General features: G+C 35.2%; 4 protein-coding genes across 4 annotated transcripts; 2 read left to right on the top strand and 2 right to left on the bottom strand.

Annotated features, from left to right (window-relative positions):
* The first annotated feature begins 3041 nt into the window (after window positions 1–3041).
* Window positions 3042–6327, top strand: LOC149387356 (phenylcoumaran benzylic ether reductase Betv6-like). The gene is made up of 5 exons (XM_089623391.1): window positions 3042–3303; window positions 4859–5220; window positions 5465–5702; window positions 5788–5991; window positions 6071–6327. The coding sequence occupies exons 2-5, from the start codon at window positions 4900–4902 to the stop codon at window positions 6235–6237; spliced, it is 930 nt and encodes a 309-aa protein (XP_089479517.1). The 5' UTR covers window positions 3042–3303; window positions 4859–4899; the 3' UTR covers window positions 6238–6327.
* Window positions 6328–7825: 1498 nt separating this feature from the next.
* Window positions 7826–11859, top strand: LOC149387355 (protein DETOXIFICATION 14-like). Its single transcript, XM_089623609.1, has 6 exons — window positions 7826–8080; window positions 9477–10021; window positions 10108–10194; window positions 10617–10673; window positions 11059–11503; window positions 11743–11859. The coding sequence occupies exons 1-6, from the start codon at window positions 7826–7828 to the stop codon at window positions 11827–11829; spliced, it is 1476 nt and encodes a 491-aa protein (XP_089479735.1). The 3' UTR covers window positions 11830–11859.
* Window positions 11860–12416: 557 nt separating this feature from the next.
* On the bottom strand, window positions 12417–17391 carry LOC149387354 (FtsJ-like methyltransferase family protein). Its single transcript, XM_089622922.1, has 11 exons — window positions 16872–17391; window positions 16370–16417; window positions 16099–16257; window positions 15943–15989; window positions 15652–15808; window positions 15476–15537; window positions 15135–15318; window positions 14630–14719; window positions 13963–14108; window positions 13757–13877; window positions 12417–13672 (listed from the first exon to the last, which is right to left on the bottom strand). Exons 1-11 carry the CDS (start codon window positions 17346–17348, stop codon window positions 12614–12616), a joined length of 2550 nt encoding a protein of 849 aa, XP_089479048.1. The 5' UTR covers window positions 17349–17391; the 3' UTR covers window positions 12417–12613.
* Window positions 17392–19537: 2146 nt separating this feature from the next.
* LOC149387353 (protein RER1B-like) lies at window positions 19538–22218 on the bottom strand. The gene is made up of 4 exons (XM_089623770.1): window positions 22058–22218; window positions 21289–21662; window positions 19997–20177; window positions 19538–19888 (listed from the first exon to the last, which is right to left on the bottom strand). Exons 2-4 carry the CDS (start codon window positions 21636–21638, stop codon window positions 19835–19837), a joined length of 585 nt encoding a protein of 194 aa, XP_089479896.1. The 5' UTR covers window positions 21639–21662; window positions 22058–22218; the 3' UTR covers window positions 19538–19834.
* Window positions 22219–27509: the final 5291 nt, after the last annotated feature.

Below are 27509 nucleotides of genomic sequence, written 5' to 3'. Positions count from 1 at the left end.
ATGACGAAATTATACCCTGAAATGAATAACAGCGTAACAAATCTCCCTTTCATTGATATTAACTCTTATATATAAGAAAAACCAAATCAAATCTAAATCAGTGCCCTAACTTCCAAATTCTCAATTTTGAAATAAAAATAGCCTTAAATTGAAATTAAATAATAAAACTCATACCTCCTAAGAAATGACTTCATTCCGTGTTCGAATTGTAACTCTAAATCCTGGATTCTTTGTTCGAATATGCGATTTTGATGACTATCAACTATCGATGTTTACCCTTTTGCATCTTTATGTGTTCTTCACAATTAAGAGATTGTTGTTTATTTTTTAGTTTTTAAATAAATTACATATATGGCGCGAATGAATAAAGATAATTGGTGTTTATATATAAATATTATAGTCAACGTCAATGAAAAGTCAATAAAAAGAATATTCGTGATACTGTTGTCTATTTCAATGTATAATTTCGTCATTTTAGTTAAACAGATGGTATAATTTCGTCATTTTAGTTAAACAGAGGGTATGAACTCGACATTTTTGAAAACCGAGGGTTAAACTCGACATTTCACTAAAACACAGGATATAAATGTGTTATTTTCCCTAGTTTATAAGAAGTATTTGCATGTGCTAAGTTAAAGTTATCAAATCATGAGTTTTTATAAGGCATGTGATATGATGTCAAAGAATTCTCAACTTTAGTATGGAAGAGGGTATTAGTTTGCACAATTGAAAAGTGAGGGTATTAGTTTGCACAATTGAAAAGTGAGGGTATTATTTTGCAGAAAAAATGAAATGGGAGGGGATTAATATGTAGATTACTCAAATTAATTTAATTACAAGAGTACCATATGTTATCTATGTCCTTGAGAAAATCTCACAGATGCAAGTTTGAAGATTTAATGGACAAGTTTTCTTGTTTAGTTCATAGATTTATCCGTTTTTTCATCAATTTATAAACAATTTTATTGGCACTCTAACAAAGTAGTCAAATTGAAATGCTGCAATTTCAATTGGGTCAACGTTTTGAAAGTTTTAGTTAAATAATCATGTTATTAACTGCTAGCCTTTTACCCAAATACCATTCTTTTGTTTAATTTCATAAATAATAATAATAAAAAAACCGAGATAATTAAAATCTCACAATTTATGTAACTACTTGCCTAATACACGAATATCAATTCATTCTCATTCTAAAATAACGGCTACTCTTCAATAGAAAGAAAAAAAATAAAACCTCGAAAACCATGTAAGTCTGGCAAACTATTAACATTAATTAACACAAATTTGCTATGATGAACCATACAAGATTCATTAAACCGACCCGAGTTACAGTTATTCTTACATTGGCTCTTACCCAAGGCTGGAGTATCTCACAGTTGGATGTCGTTTACGCATTCCTAAATGGTGAAATCACAGAAGAGGTTTACATGGCTAATCTTCAAAAGTTTAAAAAATTTGGCTCTCTGCACCAAATTTGTAAGGTGGAAAAGACTCTCTACAGTCTTAAGCAGACTCCAAGAGTCTGGTTTGATAGGCTTCAAAAGGCATTGCAGTCTTTTGGCTTCACTAATGCCAAGTCAGACTAGTCTTTGTTCAGCAACTCAATGATTCCTTTACCTTAAAGGATCTCCGCGAGCCTGACTGCTTCCTTGGGATTCAAGCCACTTACACCATCAATGGCGTTTTGCTCACTCAAAGCTAGTACATCGGTGATCTTCTCAAAAAAGCCAATATGTCCACAACAAAGAGCATGCATACACCAATGTATGCAATATGTTATCATAACTCGCCCTGAACTCTCTTACCATATTAAATAGAGCCTTTTCACTTCATTTAATGGTCTGCAGTGATTTGATGCCGACTAGGCGTCTGACCATGATGATCGCAGGTCAACGTCAAAGTCACAATCTCATCACATGGCGATCCAAGAAACAACAAACCATGTTGCGATCAAGCGTGTAGAGGTTTGACAGAACTTCGAGTCCCAATGTCCAAGCCTCCTATAGTATGGTGCGACAACCTTATTAGCACTGTGATGCTAGCGAAGCACATCGAACCGAAACACTTTTTTGTCAGAGACAAGGTGGTCGCGAAGGAAATCCAAGTCCGGCACAATCCTATAAGACCAATGGAATATAGCTACGTGGCAGATTAGTTAGAAGAGTTAAATAGAACTAATGGGCAATGTTAGAACGGTTTAACTACTCTATACTCTGTAATTGTAATCATTTCAATCAATGAGAAAATATGTTTGCTTTCTCAACACTTTTCTCTCTCTTCAAGATCCTATGTATTATGGTTTGAGGATTATCTTTCTCATAAACGATCTGTGTTCGTTTCGGTATGATCAAACTTCAAACATATTTTATCATAATTATTTTGGGGGTTTTGTAATTATGTATTTATCCTAATTTGTTTTATTGTTCTTAATATATCCACTCATTTCTCCTTCCCTCTTACCGCTATACACTTTATCCTACTATACTAAAACGGAACCCCATATTACTGTAGACTCTTCAGTAATCAGTCTCTAATTTAAACTTTTCCACTTTAAATCACCTAACTAAAATTATTATATCTCTAATTTTAATATAACTTCATGTGTATTCGACACCTGTGCAATACATGCAAAAAAAAAAAATAATAAAAAAACAAAAAAAAAAACAAAACTAAAAAAAAACTAGTTATTGAGATCAATGTGCCACCTATTTTTGTTTGTTTGTTCAATTTGACTATAAATTGCACACGATAAACTTAACGTTATTGAAATCAATGTGCCACTTATTTTTTTTATTCAGTTTGACCTAAACTAATGTCATTATTAATCTAAGGCTTATAAGTAATATAATTACTACATCTCTGTTATTATTTTGTTAGTCTCATTTTTTTTCCTTTGCACTGTATGACACGTCGCATTGCATGCATTTGGAGATTACCCTTGCCGACTAAAAAAAATCATTCATGTACTACACGTCTCTTTAGTTTCACTTATATATACTTCAGTTTGTGCAAATATTTTTGTAGCAACTAGCATAAAAAAAATTATCAGGTAACAATATCCCGTAAATTATTTATTAGACGTTTATCTCACATATTTCTTTCCATCTTTTTATTGAAAGAACACCGGAGAAACTCAATTACTTTTATAATCTTTACACTGTGCTCTTTCTAATAACAAGAGTCATCAGGTCCAATTTTATTTCATGTACTTTCTATCTACACGTTGATATTGTGACGCATATTAATTTTGCTAAAATATTTTCTCTTATCATTGCAGGTGACCTAACAAACAATACAAATCACGTAAGTTATTTTATATGCATTTCTATAATATTTCAATCTTTTTTTTTATTACTTCAACATTTTAATGGGTATAAAATTCCTATAACTGCTTTTCTTATTAACTTATTCAACCATTTGTTTGTTCCTTATAAAATTCAGCGGCTAGATTTTGTGTTTTTATACATATGTTATTTTGTTACGACTTAGAAAATTTTACACGTGCTTTCTTGAATTAAATGGTATAATAAACTAAGGGTGTACAAAAATTAACCGAAAATTGGTTAAACCGATAACCGATCCAAAACCGAAATTCGGTACCACGTCATCAAACCGAAAATTCGGTTTGGTTAACCAATCCGATTTATAAAACCGGATCGATTATCGGTTTTGAATATCTAAATATTCGGTTATCGGTTATTTAACCAATTTTTTTTATAAAACGGATAACAATTTTGAAACCGGATAACCGATTTGAACCGGATAATCAGTTATGAAACTAGATAACCGGTTTCAATCGGATAACCAATTTTGAATTTTATTAACTATTTTTATTTTTATTTTAAATTGGTACAAAATTGTAAAAAAAAAAAAAATTAGTTTGAACCGCTTAACCGGTTATGAAACCGGTTAACATATTATTTGGTTAACCAGTTTCAAAACTGGATAACCGCTTTTCAAAACCAGTTTTCAAACTGGACATCGATTTGTATAATTTGGTTAACCAGAAATTCGGATAGTCGAATTTCGATTTTGGATCAATTCGGTCTGGTTATTGGTCCAAAAATTTGAAAATCGAAAATTCGGTTTCGATTGGTAAAACAGGCCAAAACTGAATCGAACCGAATCAGTTTAAGTCCTATAATAAACACGACAATTGACATAAAATATGCGCCATTTACTTGGTGGATGATTATATAATTTATTTTCAAAAAATAATACCTACTCAAGTAACAACCATTACTTCGTACAAAATATTTATTAAACAAGTTTATTATATGGTAAGAGACCAAGTCCAACAGAAAATACAAGAGATGTCGTTAGATACAGAAAATTCAATGCGTGGGACGGATTTAATGATATCTATCCATTTACCTCGTTGAACACACACAAAACAAACAAACAAAAACATGGCTCTGATATTCGAGACTCATGAGAGAGCACTTCTTAAATGAAAAAGAAAAAAGCAACTCGGTGGTTGCGCGAGTATGTGACGAATGCCTCATCATTCCTATCTTGTTAAGATGTCAAGTAAAAAACAAAAATAAGCAAGAACCTACATGAATGTCTGTCTATATTCATTTTCACACTTAAAAACATCACCATTAAATTTAAATGTATTTTGTTAGGTTGACGGGGTAAAAAGAAACCTAGCAAGAACCTAGCCCAATTTCTGTCTATATTCCCCTTGAACCTCAATTAAAATATATCACAATAATTATATATATTCTACAATCCTAAACATTTAGATGGAGAAGAAAACAATCCCTACACTACCGGTGCTACAAAAGCCTATAAATAACGGTCAAGAAGAGAAACATTTCATATAATTCCTCACCATTTCCCCTTTTGTACGTAGCTTGATCACCAACCCCTAGATTATTATCCACGTAATCGATCATGGCCGTCGAAAAGAGCAAGATCTTGATCATCGGAGGGACAGGACACATCGGCAAGTTCATAGTGGAGGCCAGCGTGAAGTCCGGGCACGAGACGTTTGTTCTCGTGCGCGACTCCACGTTGACCAACCCACAAAAATCTGGAACCGTTGACAAGTTCAAGTCGTTGGGCGTGAAATTAGTCCACGGCGACTTGTATGACCACGGCAGTTTGGTCAACGCAGTCAAACAAGTCGATGTGGTCATATCCACCGTTGGTCATCTTCAGTTGTCGGATCAGGACAAAATCATCGCGGCCATCAAGGAAAGTGGCAACATCAAGGTGCACATAGTTTTTTGTTTTTTTATTTTAGCTTATATTTGAAATATAATTTTGATGTGATAATTATCCGGGAACATTATTATCGCCAATGGGGATAATGTTACCTGATTCCACATGTAACATTTTATAAAATCAAATATGACAAATATTTGATCTCATTTAAAATTTGGTGGGAAGTTATAAACGTTGCTTTACGCACACACTAAGTTAAAGGGATTTTTTTTTTTTTTTTTTTGTATTTTAGAGATTCTTTCCTTCAGAGTTTGGGAACGACGTGGATCGAGTTCATGCGATCGAGCCGGCAAAAACAGCCTTTGAAACAAAGGCAAAGATTCGGCGGGCGATAGAAGCCGAGAAAATCCCATTCACGTACGTAGTGTCCAACTTCTTCGCCGGATATATCCTTCCCACACTAGCTCAGCCCGGAGCCTCGGGTCCCCCGAGGGACAAAGTCGTCATTTTTGGCGACGGAAACCCCAAAGGTGGTAACTTTTTTTTCCCCCTTTGAAGTAAAATCAAGATAATGCAAACATAATAACTCTATGAGACATGTAAACTTTTGCACAGCAATATTCAACTATGAAGAGGACATTGGAACATACACAATCAGAGCAGTGGACGATCCGAGAGCCTTGAACAAAGTACTCTACATTAGGCCACGGAACAATATCTACTCATTCAACGACCTTGTTTCACTTTGGGAGAAAAAGATCGGCAAAACACTTGAGAAAGAGTACATTTCGGAGGACCAACTTATCAACAAAATTTTAGGTATTTTTTGTGCTGTAATCATTTTGGTCTTTTCATATATGTATATTAAATTTGTTTTTTTTTTCTCATTTTCTTTCAGAGTCTCCAATCCCACTGAAAGTAATACTATCGATCCACCACTCGGTTTTCGTGAAAGGCGATCATACAAACTTTGAGATCGAGTCATCGTTTGGAGTCGAGGCGTCGGAACTGTACCCCGATGTGAAGTACACTACGGTGGACGAGTATCTCGATCGCTTTGCCTGAGCTTCTTTTCTGCATATCAATGTTATCTGTTATGTAGTAAAATTGTCAAAGTGTGCCAAATTTATCATAATATTATTATCTGCTGTGCTTTTTATGAAGTCCCCATTTTTTTTTCCTGCATATTAATCATGGAAATGTGCGTGTGTGAGTAGGACTAATCTCATGGAAATTGACACAATTGTGTCTTATTCAAAATTACCTTTCTGTGTGAGTGATTTTCGGGAGAGCATAAAATCAAACACAAAAAGTTGATATTATGCATAAATGTGAAGAAAATAACTATTATATGAACGGATATATATATAATACTACATAGTGAACGCCGTGAGCATTCAACAACTAAATAAAACATGTTATCAACCATGCAAGAGAGAGAGAGAGAGAGAGAGAGAGAGAGAGAGAGAAATGAATGAGAAAGTGAGAGAGAAAAGAAAAAGGGTTAAAAACGTAAATACACAAAATTGATAACCTTATTTTTGGATTAAAATAGACTTATTAGATTTTGGCACCAAGTTTTATTTAGTTGTTGAATGCATTCGAGGTATTTTCTAAGTTTTTTTTTTTAATTTGAAAAAAAAAAAATTCATTCGACGCTTTGAGAATTCGTTTGAAGATTTATCGACATCTTTGTCAATAAATTTTTCTGGACGTAAATAAATCTTCAAAGATTACTAGAATTTTTCTTCGAAGATTTATTGAAATCTTTGCCAATAAATTTTTTGAGATATGTATAAATAAATAACAAGATATATTGGCAAACATATAAATAAATCACATGACATCTGATTTATTGATAATTATATAATAAATTACAATATTTATTGACAAACATGTCAATAAATTATTGAATTTATTGATCAACGTATCAATAAATCATTAGATCTATTGACGTACAATAACGAAGCTCTCAAGCCATATAGAACAAACTGCAAAATATATACCGATGTATCACATAAAATAAAATAAAAAAAAAGCTTCATTTACATCCTTCGATCCATTTACTAAGATCACCTGGTCACGTTTCTTTTTCTTTTATTCTCTTTATATACGGAACCCATATCCTGCAGGAAAAATGTCGGATCTATGATTTTATAACATATAAACAATTAATGATGATCTTGTTTTCCGGTCTATCTACTAAATTTAATTAGTAAAAAATGTGTACATTTAATGAACTATATTAATATAAAATAGAATTTTTAATAATTTTGTCTTCTATTGATTATATCATTCAAAAATTCAATCAAAATATTGATTATCAGATATAATTTTAACATTAATAAAGAATATACTTTAATAATAAACGGATATATGATCGTATGAAAAGGCAGGTAATGAAAACGTCATTTAACCTAAATTTCAAAGATACAAATATATTTCTCATAAACTAAGTGGCCTTTATTCATTGTAGCAAAAACCAGATTTGACTTTTCTTTTTGCTATTAATTATTTGCGAGAGAGAGAGAGAGAGAGAGAGAGAGAGTTTGGTGAATTGGTTTGTTATTTTTATAATTTATGTATCAGCGTGAATGGAAGTGGCATATTAAAAGAAAACGTGGATGGAAATTGTGAGAGAGAGAGAGAGAGCATGGAAGAGGAGAGAAGAGAGAGGTTGGTGGAAAGAGAGAAGAAGATGGGAGATGGTTTTTTAGGGCTAATGAGTGAAATGGTGGAAGAAGTGAAAGTTTTGAGCTGTATTAGTGGGCCAATGGTGGTCGTGAATTTGTCTCAGTACTTCTTGCAAGTGATTTCGATAATGATGGTCGGTCATCTAGGGAAACTCTATCTCTCATCCACCGCCATTGCCATTTCCTTCTGCGCCGTCACTGGCTTTAGTCTCCTTGTAAGTCTACAGATCAAACCATCTTCTCTAATTATAATATCTTATTTGTTTGATATAGTAGAAACTAGAAAGAAATTAAAAAGAAGAAATATACTAGTAGGTTTGAGATACCGTTAATGTTACTGTGCCGAGACTCAGATTTTATGAGTATTTATATCCCTTATCGTAAGGGTTTATTGTGATTTTCCGTGAAAGAAACCGATAGATTTCAAAATAAAAAAATGATACCTCACATCAAGTCACTATTCCAAATCCATGATGTTGATGTTCTGAATCTAGAAAAAACCAACCAAACAAAAAATTCTCAATTTGAAGCCTAGTCCTCAATAGTCACGGCAAAAGAGTAGAGCGGTACTAGTGAAGTCAGGAAGAATAAATAAGAAAATACCAAATTACAATAAAATAAGGTATTAAAGTTAAATTACAACAAAAAAAACATTAAAATAAGGCTTTTTGGGCTTTTTGGCCTTTTGATTTAATATATTCAAATACCAAAGAAAAAAAAAAGCACATAATTAATTATTTTTTTATAAGTTGGGATGACGGGCCACCCCATGACTCATGTGGGTCCGCCCTTGCTAATATACATATATAACGGAAAAACGGTATCAAATAGTTCAATTTTAATTACAAAAATTTAGCGATATAGGTCACATATAGATAAACGTTTGAGTTTTAATCAGCGTTTTATAAATTTTCCGTAAATAGTAAAAAAAATTGTAAATGTTTCGTAGATAACCATATTTACTATACAAATTACTTTGCGTTTTTTGTTATTTTGATAGCGTAAATAGATTTACGTGATTATTTACAAAAAATTAACGAAACGTTGGCTATTTCAAAAAATTTAACGTTTCATATGGTTAGATAACCACTAGACCCTTTTAATTATAGTTTAATTATTATGTGCTATAGCGAAGTATATATGCCATCAGTTTTAAAATCCTATAATCAATTTGAATAGAGACAATTAGTTATGAATAACCAATTTTAAAACTTATTAACTGATTTTTTTAATTTTCATTCTAATTTGGAACAAAGTTATAAGAAAAGAACTTTGTTTGAACTGACACCAGTTATGAAACCGGATATAATCGATATTTGGATAACCAGTTTCAGACCTTGATAACTGCTTTTTAAAATCGGTTTTCAAACTAGATGTCGATTATTAAAATTAGGTTAACCAAAAATTTGTATAACTTTGATTTGGACCAATTCGATCCAGTTATTGGTCCAAAAATTTGAAAACCGAAAAATTTAATTTCGATTTCTAAAACGGGCCTAAACCAAATTGAACCAAACCGGTTTCAGCCCTAAAAAAAAAATCCTTCATTTAAGTGAAACAAATGAAAAGAAAAAAAAAACTAAATTTTTGAAGATTATTTGACTTGGCAAGTATGGAATGGCTGGCGCGTTGGAGACTCTCTCCGGCCAAGCCTATGGTGCTAAGCAATTCAAAAAGGTCGGAGCCCAAACAAACACAGCGATCGTAGCCCTTGCGTTTACGTGCCTCCCTCTCTCTATCCTTTGGATTTCTATGGGAAAAATATTGATTTGGATGGGACAAGATCCGTCAATATCCAAAGAAGCCGGGAGATTCGCTCTCTTTCTTATCCCCGCGCTCTTTGCCTACGCAGCCCTTCAGCCCCTCGCGCGATACTTCCAATCGCAGAGCCTTATCGCTCCTTTGTTGGCGAGCTCGCTCGCCTCTATCTTGTGCCACGTGGCGCTCTGTTGGACCCTCGTGTTTTGGTTCGGGCTAGGGCATCTTGGGGCGGCTGTGTCCATCGGTGTCTCTTATTGGCTCAACGTGATTTTGTTGTCTCTTTACATGCGATTCTCGCCCTCGTGCGAGCCCACGCGGGCCCCACTTTCTTCCGAGGTGTTCTGTGGTTTCCGAGAGTTCTTGCGCTTCGCTGTTCCTTCCGCGGTGATGGCATGGTAACATACATTTTACATTTTAAGTTAAATTAGCTTGTGTAAGTTCACTATGTATTTATTTTCTTTTCTGATTTATATTTTGCAAGCCTTGAGTGGTGGTCATTTGAGCTTCTCATTTTACTCTCCGGCTTTCTTCCTAATCCCGAGCTTGAGTCTTCAGTCATGTCGATATGGTATGCCATCGATCTATATATCTCGCTCTATATCTATATATTTATACACTACTATTTTGGGTTTGGACAACGTACGGTTACAAACACGTGCATAAATAATTCTTTTTCCCAAGGCGATTTCAATTTTGCATGTTAAAGACCTATATATGTATGTATTTTAGGATGGAATACTCATTAATGTAATTATTATGTTTGCATGCTTATATGGTTTGACTACGTTTCTCTGAGAGTATGTACGCCATTGAAATTCTGATTGTATTCTCCATCCTAATATTTATTCTCCGTACACTTTTATTGGTCATTTCGGGACTCACGAGTTTAATATCTTGTCAATAACTTGTAAACTATTATTACAAAAGATATCTCAACATTTATTTCTTGATGAATAATTGATATCTCATATTTGTCTTTCATGAAAACAGTTTATCAACCATCACTACCCTTTACACAATACCCGAAGGGCTTAGCGCGGCTGCAAGGTAATTACGGTTAATTATTTGAGGCATACTCATCTTTATTCATTCTATCATGTAGCTCAATAAAAATTAAAAATTAAAAAACTATAATATATAAATTACCTTATATGTTTTGTTCGGTCTTTTTATCTGTTCCACGTGGGAGGTCCTTAACAATTGTTGCTATAGCATGGAGAATTAAACACGTGACCTTTTTATTTTTGGTGCTTGATTATTAATATGATGCTGACTCTAGCTTTGAGCTCACTTAACATGAGTCAAATTCGACAAAGCGTAACTTGTGACCTTATAAATCTTGTTCGGCCTCTTCATATTTTTCTGACATGAGATTCTTGACATGTTCAAACACTAGCGATTTATTTTATATATTATTTTGTTTTACGAATAGCACGAGAGTGGCAAATGAATTAGGAGGCGGTAATCCCCGAGCAGCTCGGCTCGTCGTGCAGTCAGTCATGTCACTTGCGGTCTCAGAGGCTCTTCTCATGAGCTCGACTCTCTTTGTCGGCCGTAGCGTTTTGGGTCACCTTTTTAGTAATGACGAGGAAATCGTGAAATACGTGACCTCAATGGCCGCTCTAATTTGCATTGGGGTCGTATTCGATAGTTTACAATGTGTCCTCTCGGGGATCGCCAGAGGATGTGGATGGCAAGATTTGGGAGCCTTTGTCAACCTTGGAGCCTACTATTTCGCCGGAATTCCCATTTCGGTCACACTCGGATTTTGGTTCGACTTCAGAGGAACGGGACTTTGGGTTGGGATTGTGCTTGGTTCATTTCTGCAATCACTTCTTCTTTCTCTAGTCATAATTTTCACAAATTGGGAAAATAAGGTTAGTCGATCGATGCGTTTAAGATATAATCTATATTTCTTAAATGATTTATATCGAATAGACCGGTTGATATTGTTAGTTATTGGCATACTAGTAATAAGCTATTTAAATATAAGAATACGTCATAATTGGAACATTCAGGGACTTTGGGTTGAACTTGGTATTTTAACATTCCATTCCCATGTTTTATTATTAATAGCTGTGGACTTTGATACGTGTAAGATACTGTAATGTTGCAGGCGACGATGGCGAGGAGGAGAATATTTCAAGGAAGATCTTTAGATGAAGATAACAGAGAGACCGATCACGTGGCTTTACTAACTTAAATTGAACAAGTACGAAAATATAGACCGAACAATTTGACGTTGTACGTTGAAACAATTTTGTTTTAAGTTTATGTACTACTTTTTTTTTCTTAATTATGCTCATCAAGTTAAAAAAGTTATTATCTAATTAAACAAATACCGTCTAAATCAATTTAATTCAAAGAATACTGCTTTCATATTGTTCAAGCTTCAAAGATGGTTTATTTGGGAAACCATCGAGTGGTCTAATTTTACTAAAAACCGATAGTTTTTATATTTTCAGCGCTAGATGGAATACTTGGGTTTCTAAATTTAAAAACAATATTAGTCATTTTCCTATTTTAGTCGGTCATAATAAAATTAAAGATTAAAAAATAGAACAATTTAATGCCAGGGTTTATTATTTCCAATTGCATGCTTTAAAAGAGAAGTTTCTATACACCGTTTTTATTTTATTTTGTTTCCTGCACATAAATCACCCTAACCTAAGTTTCGATTGTAAAAATGAACCTCCTTATTTTGGTAGTCATTTATAGTAAAATGAAACACTTCACAGTTCCAGAGTTTACTGCACGATTCATTAAAAACTACGGTAAACCTGTATCTCGTAAAGACAAAACAAACAGAGTGGTGCTTTTATAATTTTAATAATAAGAATAAAGTGTGTTGTTGCATATCTCTATTACGAAGAATTCAGGAAAACTTTTCAACACAAATAAAGAAAATTTGGGAGCAAAATTGTTGGCCTACCTAGAAAAAGACAACATAGAGGTCAAACCTTTTTGTCAAAATGATCTGGTGTTATTCATGCCCTGCCTGGCTTTTTACCTCTGCCGCCCATTTTTCCGGTCTTCCCCGCCGGAGACTTGGCAAACCCATTGTTAGTCTTCGAAGACTTCGAGTTTCCCTTTCCATTTCCCTTTCCCTTTCCCTTTTTCGAACCTCCTTTTCCGTCCTTTCCCTTCTTCGACTTCATCGCTCTCAGGTCCTTCTTCATCCTCCGATCCACCAGCACTTTACCGGGCCCGGTCCTCACTTGAACCCCTTTCTTCGCTACCACGTATTCCTTCTCGGGCCTCTTCGGGGTCGCCTTCTTGTACAGCTTCTCAATCTGCTTCATCTTCGACCGGTCGGAGATCTCGGTCTGGTCCGATATCACGTTGGCCTTCTTTCGAACCTTCTCGAGCTTCCTCATCGCGACCCTCTTCTTCCTCGCCTTTGCCTCCGCTACCTTCTTCGCCGGACGGGTATTGATCTCCTTGAACTGAGCTTTGATGGCCTCAATCTCCTCTTTCGTCACGGGCTTTATAGGCTGGCGATGCTTCGACTCCTCGTCCAAGAACCACTTGGGCAAACCCTCGTCATCGAACATGTACTTGTTATAAGCGTCGTCAAGGATGTTGTTCCTCATCTTTTTCCTCAGCATCTTCTTTGCGACGCCGAGAATGTGGGCTTTCGTGTCGTCGTCAATGTCTGATTCGTCGCTGCTCGAGGAGTCGGTTTCTGGGGCCGAGACAACCTCAAAACCCTCTCCTTCTTGTTCTTGTTGACTTGGAAGAAGATTATTCGAGGCGGGCCTAGAAATCTTTTTCTCTTTTTTCTTGGCGGGTTTTTTGGGGACGAGGAGTTTATTCTCTGGCTCCGCGACGACTTGCATTTCGTCATCACTGTCGAACCGCTTCAGATCGCCGTCGTCCACGGCTTCGGCGAAAATGTCCTGACTAAACCATTTGTTTGTTATTTCTTCTTGGGTTGGTTCTGCCTCGTCGACGAGCGGTACCATCAAAGGATTTGCTTCTTGGTCACCTTGTGCCTTGTCTGAATCGTAGTCCGGCTCCGCAATTTCTTCATCTTCATCGCTACCCTGTATTAATAAAAAAAAAAACAGATTTTAGTTTTCTGAGGCCATGTTATAGTTCAACTTGACTTTAATATTTTTTTTCTATACCTCGAGATTGTCTTCAGAGTGAAGTTTTTTTGCACGCTTTCTCTGCTTTGAACTTCCATCCTTCTTGGATATGTACAGTTCGTATGCCTGATCCATATAGTTTTCCATTTGCTTGGTGTATCTGGGAATTATATCATGAAATGATCATTAATATCAGAAACAGGAAAGTAAAGACGTAGATGATAAGAGTTAAATAAAATTAAAACCTTTGCCTCTCTTCATCAGAGTCTCCATCGCTCATCGACTCTTCTTGGGTGTCATGGAATTCTTCATTATCATCATCACTATCAATGAAATTACCATTCTCTTCGTCATATTCCGTCGAATCAATTGCAACGAGGTCTTTCTTTCCCTGAAGGCATAAAGCAAGTCAGAAAAAGAAGGAAAGAAAAATCATCAGCAACGTTCTTTTTCTTGTGTATATTGTGGCGTACGGTGTGTGCACAAATTTGTCATCACTTGCAGCTCAAATGTACATCAAGTCAAAATAAAGGTTGAAAAAAAGGGTGGTTAGCGAATATAATTATCCACCGGCAATAGTAGATTAGCATTTGTATAATGATGGAAAAAAAACAATGTTGTAAAAATGAGTGGTTACTATAAATTGGAAAAGAAAGAACTGGTGCACTAAAGTTGTTAAAGAAGAGAGCTATATCAAATAATGGAAGTTAATGGATTTTGAAACCAACGTCCCGATCAGGGAAAGCAAGCTTTTAAATGAGTGGTTACTATAAATTGGAAAAGAAAGAACTGGTGCACTAAAGTTGTTAAAGAAGAGAGCTATATCAAATAATGGAAGTTAATGGATTTTGAAACCAACGTCCCGATCAGGGAAAGCAAGCTTTATCAGTTTTAAGTTAATGGAAGGAATACCTTGATGGAAGAGAGAGAAAACAGCTCGCGGTCAACATAACTGTCATCCACACCATCATCTTTCGCCCCAGTTGCCTTCCGCACCTTTTCCTGGAACCAAATTTAACGAATCAATTAATCTGTTAGACATTGCAAAAAAAAAAAAAAAAAAAACTAGATGGGGAAAGTTTTGTTCTTCGTCTATCTGAATTTGGAATGGAGAAATAACGGTACAGCCGGTCTGTAACTGAAATACGACAACTTTAACAAGGAAAAATGATAAAATCACGAAACTAGGGCCGTGGCATTAAATATTTGAGGCCGTGATTAATGCATTGTGAATCTAGAGTTAAGAAAGTACATACAACAATTTCTAGAATCAGATTTTGTTAAATACTCGTATATTTATACGAGTAAAAAGATGAACTTATTTGTAGATTACACACACGAACTAATGTACATCTGGATGAAAATGGGGGGGAAAATGTGGCAGAGACAAAGACAGTTAGATAATAAAGCACCAAACCTCAGCTTTTTTCTTAGCAAGCAATTTTTTCTTGCGTTTCTGTTTGCGCTCCATAGCATTTGTAAGCTCCTCCATCTGATCAAGTACTTTCTGATCTTCATCCTCTTCTTCCTTAACGGCATCAGTATCTTCAGACTTCTTTGTGGGAGAAGGAGTCAAGGCTTTTCTTATTTGCATTCGCCACCTTCAAGATAGATTAATAAAAAGGGGAACTTTCAGATTAATTTTAAATATCACCAAAGAGATGCCTATGTGATAACATGAATTTAAGATATTTAAATAACAAAAAAAACGTGTATAAGACATGTAAACAAGGAGAAAAAAATGTCCATCTTCCTTACTTTAAAAGGTGCTTAAAGTCTTGTTTCCCCAAAACACCCAGATCATCACAGAGGATTTTAACCTGTCAGATTGCAAATATTAAGAAACTTTCTCAAACCTCGGAAAAGCATAAACGGAATAATTTAAAAAACATGATCAAACGCAATGTACAGTGCAACAGCAAGATAGTGGATACCTCCTCGGTTGTTAAATCATTTTCCTTAATGGGTAAAGAAGCTGGATCATCAAAGCTTATGGAAGTAACGGTGCCAAGAATATCAAGAGGAACAACAGACCAAATATATTCCGCAGCCGTTGACACCCTCCGCAGAATCGAGACTCCGTCTTCATACCTAATGTAAACCCCAATCAGCAAAAAATCGCACTTATGCTTATAATTTACATATCTAACTGAGCAACGACTACAGATTCAGTGCTAGACTGGTAGCAATGTTGAAAATAAAAAACAGGAATAGAGAGAGCTCACCCCTCGCGAAATCGTTTTTGCTTATTTGGTCTAAGCACATCAATCACCTATGTAAACGATGCATCAGATATATAAGCAAACGGACATGAATTGTATCATCCTAAATAAGACTGCATGGTACCAAACATAGAGTGAAGTTGAAGCTCTGTAATATACCTTTCTAATTGGTTCTATAGCTCCCTGAAATAGATGTTTCACGTCGAGAAGACGAGGATCAATCTTTGCCGGAGCCTTGTACTTAAAGGCTAAAAGGTAAGTCTCGGCAGATGTGGAACGACTAGCAGCGGGTTTGTGAACCTCGACCTTCTCAAACAGCTGACACAAGGAGAAATGATAGTAATCAGAGAACTGCACGTCCAAACCCAATGCAACATGCTATGTTTGTTCCAACTTGATTTCACACAAAAGGTTGCACGAAATAAAATACCTTTGTAAGACAGTATTTGACAGAATCGTAATCTTGCGACCTGAAGACCTGATAGAAAAACAATGAATACAAAATCGTCAGTGTGAAGTACACACCTATACCACATTTATAATATCTAATGCCAATAATGATATAAAAGCTATAGTCTGAAATTATGACACTTAAACATAACAATATTATACTGCCAACAACAAAAACTATCACGCACCAAGGCAAAGAAGAAACAACCATCTTAGAGAAAATGCATGGGCACGCATATAAACAACCAGGCTCAAACTCATATTCGTATCACTAAACTCCTTTATATCTCATCTACCACAAAGAACGTAGAATAAATATACCTATTAATCGTCCCTTACATTGACCAAATAGAGACTCAGACTCGGTAAATCTCACTCAAACAGCAATTTAACCCTCAAACTCTTATCATTTTAACAATTAAACTAAAGAAATGTAATGCCTTTATCATCCAAACGGGTATGAGTGAAAGCGATGAGCAGACCTTGGTGATGAAAGTTCCCTTGGGCGAGAGGAGGTGAGTAGCGAGCTTAACGGCGTCAATAACAAGGGCGTTCTGAGAAGTGGCCTCCTGCGACCACGCACCTCCGACATTCGGAGACCCGTCGTGGAGCACGAGGTCGAAAGCCGAGGAGCCGGACTGTTCCATCACGCGGCGGAGCTTGGAGCGACACTCGTCGATGCGAGTGATGTCCTGCTGCAGCGCCGACGCGCCGCGGACCGGAGCGATCGGAACGAGGTCGACTCCGACGACGAGGCTTCCGACCGGAACTCGCTGCACCGCCACTTGCATCCATCCTCCGGGAGCGGCGCAGAGATCGAGCACCGACCGAGACGATCGGAGGAACTCGTACTTGGCGTCGAGCTGGACGAGCTTCCACGAGGCTCGAGATCTGTAGCCGTGCTCTTTCGCGAGGTGGTAGAACTTGTCTAACCTGTGCTTTCCCTTCACCTTTCCCATGGCAGCGCTCTAGAGTGTCGAAGAAAAAGAAGGAAAGAGATTTGGGTTTAGGGTTTTTGTGAGTTTTTAACCTAACAATTCAGGTGTTTTAAATGGGTCGGATTTTCTTATTTCGGTATAATACCCGGCCTAGTAACAGCAGGGTATTTTTTTTTTTTTTTTGCTAGAAGAACTTTTTTTTTTTAGAGATTGCTAGAAGAACTTTGTCAACTTTGTCCCTGGGATATTTCAATCCTTACTTCGTACCACCCTAAGAAATGAATAATGTAGACGTTTTTTCTTCAGTATCTTAAAAAAAAATATATCTCTAATTCAATTAGAAAAGGCCAATTTCAAACTTTATTTAAAAAACTAACCAATGTTTCGTTTATTTTGATAATTTAGCCATTTATTAAAATTAACGTATATTTACCAAAATTAACGCATGAAAATGATAGTACAATCATGTAAATTATTATCTGATTAATGAGGTCACGTCACCAAATGTGGCTAAATTTTAAATATATTTAAAACGTTGGATAGATTACAAATTCAACGTTTCAAGTGATTTAATCCATGAGATTTTTGTTAGAAAAATAACCATTGAGTTTCAAAATTAGAAAGAGGAAATGGCGGCAAAAAGACCCAATGTTTTCGGGTTTTTACACTTATGTACCCAATGTTTAAAATTGGTGGGCAAAGTACCCAAAGTCGAGGTTTTGTTACAGTCAAGTTCACCGTTAGAGTTTAAGTTGTTAAAATGGATGAGAGTACACGTGTCCTCATCTGGTGAATTTTACAAAAAAAAAAATTAATCAGCTCTTTCTCTCTCCTCATCTTCTTCTCCTTCGACATCTTCTTCCCCTCTTCTTCTTCTCCACGCGGTTTCCTGCAAAACAAAGAAGAAAAAAAAGAACAAACAACAACAATAACCCACAAGAACACCTCGGCCACCCTCGGCCACAAAAACTCGGCGAACAGCGCGATGATCCTATCCGGATCATCATCGTCGTCGTCAACGGCGACGGCGGTGGCGGCGACGACGCCGAGTAGGTACGAGAACCAGAAGTGGAGAGACTGGAACACGTTATGCCAGTACATCCAGAACCACCTCCGCTGGCTCTCCCGATGTGCAGCGGAGCTCACGTGCTGGAGTTTCTCCGGTACCTTGACCAGTTCGGGAACCCGAAATTAGTCACCGACCGGAGATCGGGGAAATCGGCGAGAGGATCCATTGTCGGAGACCTAGAGGACTCGCGGCCATGGTCTCGGAGTGAGACCTCGACGTGGCTCGGCGTTGAGGCTGTTCTCCTCGAGCTCCTTCACCGTGGAGATGAGGCGGCGGATGAGGACATCGGAGGAGGCGGAGCGGGGCCGGAGACGGAGGTGGTCGAGGGCGGTGAGGCCGTCGGAGTCGGGGGCGTTGAGGTCGATCCCGTCGGCGCTCATGTTCTCTGTTTTTGTAATGTTTCACAGATAAAATTAATGTTTCACAAAGAGAGAGAGAGAGAGAGAGAGAGAGAGAGAGAGAGATTTTTTTTTTTTGTAAAATTCACCAGATGAGGACACGTGTACTCTCATCCATTTTAACAGCTTAAACTCTAACGGTGAACTTGACTGTAACAAAACCTCGACTTTAGATACTTTGCCCACCAATTTTAAACATTGGGTACATAAATGTAAAAACCCGAAAACATTGGGTCTTTTTGCCGCCATTTCCCCAATTAGAAATATCACTTGTTTTGATATGTAAAACACTAGTGCTTGTACAAATTTACTTTCATGCAAGTTTTTCTTTTTTTAAGGTAATGGCAATTTACAATTATAAAACTATAATTTTAAGAATAGATGTAACGGCAGTTTAGTGGGAAAGTATATGCTAAAAATATTCTTTTAAAGAGATGTAAAATAGAGATCGATCATTGTTTATTAATGTAAATATGCATTTTGCATTAGAGTTAAAAATGCTCTTACAAGGTATTAAAAGATAAGATTTAAGTATTTATCCTATCGTTACCCTTTTTTCTTCTAACAATACGTTTAAAAGCCGGGTGAATTTGACACTCTTTCCCATTATAATCGAGTTATTGTCTCACGAGCTTATTATTTTTGTTCTAGGTTGTATCAGGAAGATAAAAAAATAAAATAAAAAGGCTTTAGATTAGCCGGAGTTTACAGACTGAATTGAACAAGTGGACTCCAGCGAAGAAGAGTAGCTAAGAACTGTAATTGTATTTCTTGAGCGGTCTACTAAACAAACAGAATATCTCTAACACATTAATCAAGGTACAAAATAATAGTGCATCTTAAAAACTGAATCTAAACTGAATCTTAATAAAGTGTGTGAATAATACAAGACCTCACATACCCAAACTTATAGAGATTGTGTTGCAGATAAATGCAATTTCATTTTTTAAAAAGAATTCTACTGTCACTGAAATTCATCTCCCTTTCCACTGGGTGTGCTTTGTATATATGCGACCTAGAAAGTACCAAAAAGCTTCCTTTCAATCAGCACGACTATCACCCCCGCTCGTTGAAGGTCTTTTTCCACCATATTTCTGTTAAAAAAAAATAAAAAATTGGTCATCACGGTTTCAAGGATTGTTATAATCGTTTGTTCTTGAGCGCTACAAGAGAAAGAAATAAAAACATGTCTTGAGACTCACCTGTTTTCCAATGTTCAATGGAATGTATTTGTACTTGATCATGTGTGCGATTTGGCGCCTCATTGTTAGGACAAAGAGAACCACCCAATAACAAAGCAGGATTGGCCAAAAGACGGGAACGTCAAACATGGAAAAGAAGGTCATGACGAACGCGATGCAGAAAGCCTTCGTGAAGGAGTACCTGGAATTACCAAAAAGAAAATGCATGAACATTTCAATTATAATGCTTCGGAACTCGTGCTTATAAAACACACACACACACTATGGCACGGAAAAATGAATGAAATCTTATTTGGTTCATCAGAAACTATGATGCAGAAACCTACGCACAAGAAAGAGACTTAATTATCTTTCGTAAAACCATACCCCCGGCGCTTATAACCGTTACGTATTACCTGTCATTCACATTTACATCCACAATAATAAGCTCAACGCTACAAAATAACTTTACAGATTTTCTGATCCCGCAATCAAACCACTAAATCTCTATTGCCATATCACACTTTTCCAGAAAAAAACCTAGGCTGATCGGTAGACATGCGCACCCTATACCCAGAGACTTAATGACCTAAACAAACTAGAGGCATTAATTGAGACGGAAAATGTTATACATGTAAGACTATGAATCTAGTATCTGAAGGATTTTACATAAATGTTGCAATTGGCAAGCCAAGCTGAAACTTTATGCCCACATAGCAACTCAAAGGCATGGTTATAGCCTGTAAGTGTTTAAGATACCATACTTTGACAGACAACCAAGAAGGTAAAGAGTGGTCAAGCCATGACCCAAATTCGAGGCAGTGAAAAGGCACAAGGAGAAAATATCAAAACTAGCCAGGCAGAATTGAAAATAAGACAATCTGCAAACACAATTTCAGTTCTCAATATAACTTGGGCAGATGCTAAAATGCTAAAAAAAAATAAACATAAAATGTTGCAGTTGGGAACGCAATACCCGTAATAATAATGGCCATCTGAATATTTTATATGAGATTTAAAAAACAAAAAAAAAACGTTAATTTGGTTATAGCCATGTTCAAAAAAATTCTTCACAATGCGGTAGTAATTGACAACATCCATAACTTCTACGCTCCCCTGTTTTCCCAAAATTACAAACTTTATTCAACATTTTCCAATCATCACTACATCACACTCGTCCCCTAGAGCAATCTCAAGTTACTCATTAACCCATCAAGAGCATAGTAAACAAAACATTGTGAAAAAGACAAGCAACAGTATCAAACCAGCACCTAGAGGAAAAGCATAAAGAAAAAATATATAATCTTACTAACCAGAACTTAAACTCGGGAAGCCGGCGAATGAAGGGCTTGAACTCATCCGAGCCTTTCGTCGGCAGCATCGGACCGTCCGAATTCTCCATCTCCGGATCAACCAACGGAGACAGAAACCCGATCAGGAGATTCAGGAGATAGATCCCGAGCCCATACGAGACGATGTAAAAACCCTGAATGTAGTAGACCCTCAAAGCATAAATCCCGACCAGTGCGGCCGAGCCAACCCACCTGTAGGTTGAGTGAGGAGTGCTCTTATCGAGATAGTACTGAAACATCCTTGAGGCGTCAATCGCCATTTGGTTCACCGGCGCCGCCGCAGCGGAAGCGTCGCCGCCGAGACCTTCCATTCAGATCTTCTGAGCGCTAACAATCTGCAAAAGCGACAAACTTCAATCAATGCCGTGACCGAACAACAGAAGGGTTTGAGGACTCCATTGAGTGAATTGAATGATCCTAATGACAAAAAAATTTAAGAAATGGAAAAAATTTCCGCGAGATTTCGACGAATGAAGAGTCGTAACTAGCAGACAAAGAGCAATCACGCGTCGTTAGGGTTTCGCAAGAAAATCCCCCAACAAACACACAGATGAGCTTCACGAAGCAGATCTAAACCTTTGTATGAGCAAAAGATCTCGGATTCTAATCGAATAAACTGCCAAAAATCTGACCTAATCTAGAAGAATGATTTTGCCCAAAGTGATATCGTTCACTCCAATTAGTGACCTAATTAGAGGGATTTGGAGAGAAACGGAGATAGATAGCTGACCTGAGAGGACCAAACGACGCTTTAGAGAGAGAAAGTCGCGAAAATTAATCGGAAGAGTTTTCAAGAAATAGGAAAGCTTTAGTAGATCTCTATTGGAAATGGAATCTCTCTCTCTCTCTCTCTCTCTCTCTCTCTCTCTCGCTTCTTATTTATTTTCTTGTCAATTTGTGATTATATATTTTTCTCTAAATTTGGCCTTCGATTATATGTGTACATTCCTCTGATTTAGTAGATCAATCTCATTTTGTAGACCTATTTAGTTGCGGACTTGTCATATGAAACTTTTTTTTTTTTTTTTTTTGAGTAAATCATATGAAACATATTAAAAATTAGATTTTTGTCACATTTTTATATAAAAATACCCCAAAAAATACTTCATCACTTCTCTATATCTCTTATTTTCTCAATTTTCACTCTGATAATTTTTTACAAACACGCGTGAAATTAATTTTTTAAAAATCATTTATTTTCCTTGTCACGATTATTAAAAAAAATACTGAATTTCATCGAAATTGATCACAAATAATCGAAAGTCATCGGATTCATCAGAAGAGTGAGAACCAAAATCATCATAAATAATCGGCTTGGTCTGTTTTGTATTCATTAATGGTTGAGTCATATCCTAAAACAAAAAAACACGAGATCTAAATCGGACCAGGTGGTAATAATAATAAAAATAACTCTGAAGCGGTATGGTCTCGAACGGTCTAAAATCGGATCGAGCTGATTAATATTTAAGAAGAAAAAATAATAGGTATGGTCCAATTTTTCTCTTTTTTCGTCTAATCCAATTAATTTTGTTTAGACTGGTTCGGTCTGATATTTTGACCGATTTTAGACCAAACTAGACCTATTTCGAACATGACATTGTCGTAATACATTGCTTGATCAACTTGACAACTTTTTCCATGCACTGGAACACCCAAATATTTTGAAGATATAATTCCACTCTAAGAGGTCATAGGCTTAAATCGTGTCTATCTCGATACCAAGAAGCCCTCTTCTCCCGATCTTCTTATTTAACATGTGCATCGTCTCTCGAGCTAAAATAGAACTCTCCGCTATCGACTTTCTTATAACGAAATCATATTGTTGAGATGCCTTCACGATCTTGCCGTCCTGATTTTAGTGATCACCTTGAAATAAAAACTACAAAAATTTAATGATATAAACTTATTCACTGCCTCGATTTCTGCCACCTTCGAAATTAAAACCACTTGAGCAAAGTTCATGCTTTTTAGAAGTAATAATTTAGATATGTGAATGCTAGCAAATTGCGATTTAGATACGTGCTAACCTTGCATCCACGGCGGAGCATATAAAAATATGGTAAAGTGCCTTTTTCTCCATTGCTCTTTTTTTTTTTCCACTATGTTTCTGTTTAATTTTCTAATGTTTGGTGTTGCATTTGTTTGTAGATGTCGTTTATCTATGTGCTTGTCTAGTCTTTCACCCGTGAATCTTTCTTTCGTTTTTCTTTTTGACTTTATCATAAAACAATTTTTTTGATGTTACTTGATATTTGCATTTTTTGTTAGTATAAGCTTTAAACAAGTATAGAAAACATGTTTTTTAAATTATATTTTGTAATTTTTTTTCAATCAGTATTTTCATCGGTCACTAATTTTTTTTATCCACACATTATTTTTTTTTCATTTTCTGTAAATCTTTTTGTTACTGTTTCCATCGTTATTTTTTCATAATATTAGGCCATCGAAATATCCCCGGCAGGCGGTATTTCAAATTGTATTTATATTTTATAGTACCAAGGGGGAGTGTGTGTTTTTTCATTGTTTGAGTCATGACTCATTGATGGCTTTTAAATTTATTTATTTGTCCTCTTTAGATATTTTATTACTATGCTTATTTTATTGTGTGGATGAGACACTGAGTAGGGAACATTACTTGGGTGAAAGGATATTCCATTGTAAGATAAGTTTGATCAATTAAAACACTTTCTGTTGATAGTTACGATATTGAACATGAGCTCACTACTCTCATTTTTCCTTCCAAGTTCCAAACACATTGAGTTAGTTTAACATGGCTAATATAGCAACGTAACCAATTTCAAATATAGTTTGAATGGTGTAGGTAACGTTTAATAAATTTTGTAATCTAGCTATTTACATAAATAAACACTTATAAAATATCGAAAACACCCTTATATAACATAAATCATGGAAATCAACTACTAGTCAACGTTCAGCCAGCCAGAACTTATCGCATATAAAATAAACGGAAATTAATTGAAATCAACTAAAAAAACTTGATATCGCAACTAATTGAACTACAAAAAATGAAAGAAAATATTATTAAATAAATCAAGTTACTCTATATTAAAGCTGTATTATTTAGCTGCGATCAAAACGTTGGCTACATATTTATGTTCAGCTGATTTTAATAATGGTTAATGTAGTAATTTGTTAAATGACTAATAAAGTCACGTCATCATTTGTGGTTACATTTACAATTTAAATGAAACGTTGACTATATTGCAATAACAACGTTTTAGGCTTAGTCCGCGTTATTTTTCTACTATAATACCATGTAATACACATTTGTGAACTAACAAGTGCTGTGCTAAATCGATTAAAATTGATTTATTGGTTTTCATCATACATAAATTTCAAAAATTAAATAAATAATATGTTTCTTCCATTCCATAATTAGAATACATTGCATTTTTAATTAGCTACGATGATAAAAAAAAAATAAAAAAAAAAAATAAAAATGAAATCGCATACGAAATGTGTGTCTTCATCGGTGTCAGAGTACTCATCTTGTTGAGACTTCAGGTTGTATACCAATCTTTTTAAAAACAGTGGTTTATTAATTATGCATTTTTTTTCTAATTTAGTGAAGAGATAAAAACACATTTATTTAACTTCTGAAAAATTATGAGCAGGACTCCAATGTAGTCTATCTTTGAGTGAGTGTGACCACCAAAGAGCAATTAGACTAAACAAATATCTCCTTCCACCCGAGTTTCGCCGCGGAACGTACTCCTTTGAATATCAACACTAATCACCACGACTCTCAAGGGAGGTCGAGGCCACTTCTTCGGCTGAGTCGTCAATGGAGTCCGAGATTATTTTTTTATTATTATAAATCCATAGATTGTAACACTAAAATAAGCATAAAATTGATCCATACAAATATATTCAGTTGCATAAAATTTGAAATAAAATATAAAAAAGCATATGCTAAAAGAATGATCGCTTTCACGAATGCTTTCGAAGTATCGATCCCTAGTCTACAACGATGTCCACCGGTATTGAGAGATTCCGTGCGAATGAAGAATTCTCGTTATCGATTGAGCCATAATCAACAACTTCTGTTGATCCCAATTTATTTTTTGATTGGGACAAATCAGCTACAATTAAAAATATCCATATTTATAAGAAATAAGAAAGAAATAGTTTTTTTTTATGTAATAAATAAAAGAGTTGAAGAGTGATATAATCAATGCCACCATGGGCAAATTAATAATTATAAGCCTTTAGGCTAATCACCTATTAGGGACCAAATAATATATATATATATATATATATATATATATATATATATATATATATATACAAAGTTTGGAGTAATTAAGAGAATTATTTACTAAAAAAAGCTCTACTGAATGGTGATGGACAATGAAACGACAATGAAAAAATATCTTTATTCTTTTTCATATATATTTCAAGTGTGGTTGTTCCTAACATAGTTAAGTAGATATATAATTCTACACTGATTTCAAAGTGGAGGTCGTTTGTCAATCCCCACTGAAGATAAAAAATATATTTCAAGTGTGGATAAAAAAACAAGTAAGTGACATTTGATGTTAAATATGATAAGATAGAGAGCACTTTATCAATTTTTCACCAAATAATATTGTTACCATAAAATAAAAATACAGGCATTTCCCATATATATACATATAGTAATTTTTTCTTATTTGTACTAGAGCTCCTTGAATTTACGACTTGTGTTGTATTGACCTTTTTTTTCTTCTTACAATCAGGGTATTGAGTTGACTTTAAAAAATTGGCACAGTTACGAGGGAATCTCAAGTGCCAAAACCGTGTGACTACCTTATTTAGTCAAGGATCAATTATCTATTAAATCATATAGTCTTATGAAAGTTCTTATGCAAAAAAAAATATTTACTAGTCTTACGATTTATACGAAAGTACGTAAGCTTCTGGTTGACAAGTCAATAAGCAAAAGCCTTCCATGATATTAATATGTACAAGAAATGCTTCTCACTTTCCAAATCCGATGAACTAGAACTATGGTCAGAACTCATCACGAAAAATTAAGGAAAATGACTCGAAAGAAAACGAGAGTAGTGTTGTTTTTTTAACTAACTATTTGGACCCATCAAAACATGCTCAAACCGTTTTGACGTTTCAAAGTATTCAAACACAAATTGCTCGGCTACAAACACTTCACTTTATCAGTTCATTGACTCGACCATGCACCATTTACTTTGATCGTTCGGGCGTGTTTGGTACAGCTTTTTTAAACCTGTTTTTGCTGTTAGCAAAAACCAAACCGCAACTTTACTATTTGGTAAAACAGTTTTTAGAAAAAATTTCAAAAACGATTTTAAAAATTGTACATGAGTCACAAAAGCTACGAATGTTAGCTTTTAGAAAAAGCGTTTTTGTATTTGATATAAAATTACTTTAATATCCTCACGTGATTATCCATAGCACTGTTAAATATTTATTTTATGTCTATTTTAGTCTTTTTACTATAATATATTTATTTTACCAAACGCAAAATCAGCTTTTGTTAATAGCAACAACTGTTTTATAAACAGCTTACCAAACACCTGTCAGTTTAAAAAAAACAGTTTTTTCAAAAAACTGAATCTAAAAGCGTTTTTTTTTTAAAACAAAGCTATACCAAACGATGCCAATTTCAAAGGTATAAAATGGCTTTTTTTTTTTTTTTTAACGAGGTATAAAATGGCTTTCAATTGTCCGAGTTTATGAAAAAAAAAAATTTAGCTATGCAAAATACAATAAAAAAATTTAAGGAACTTCATCAGTTTATTAATTTGAATTGACAATTTAAGTATAACCCTATGCTTTTAAAAGGGGACCAAATTTCATCTTTACTTTTTTTTTTTTCTCTCAGCGATTTCATTCTCACTCCTTTGTCGGGGAGTGGAACAACCACGTGATAATGTACTCGTCAAGGCCAGGAAAAAAAAAAAGTGACTGAGAGAGTGAGAAGTTGAGATACTTGAGAAATAATAAAGTGTTTAATTTTATTTTATACTTTTCAACGTGCCTTCCATTTATAACTTCGGTTATCAATTTTTACTTGAAAAAGGACTTTCATTGTCAGCATTCAGCAACGCGTTAATAATTGTGATTCGTGGACATCTTTATTTATTTTATTATATTATAAAATAGCTGAAAAGAGAAAGGAAAAACGAAAAAGTACTTAACAG

This window comes from Urtica dioica, chromosome 8, assembly GCF_054948205.1.
Source record: "Urtica dioica subsp. dioica isolate 48M chromosome 8, U.dioica_male_clone48M_v1_H2, whole genome shotgun sequence".
Lineage (NCBI taxonomy): Eukaryota > Viridiplantae > Streptophyta > Magnoliopsida > Rosales > Urticaceae > Urtica > Urtica dioica.
Note: the sequence above shows the minus strand (reverse complement) of the source record. Positions and strands in the feature narration are given on the sequence as shown.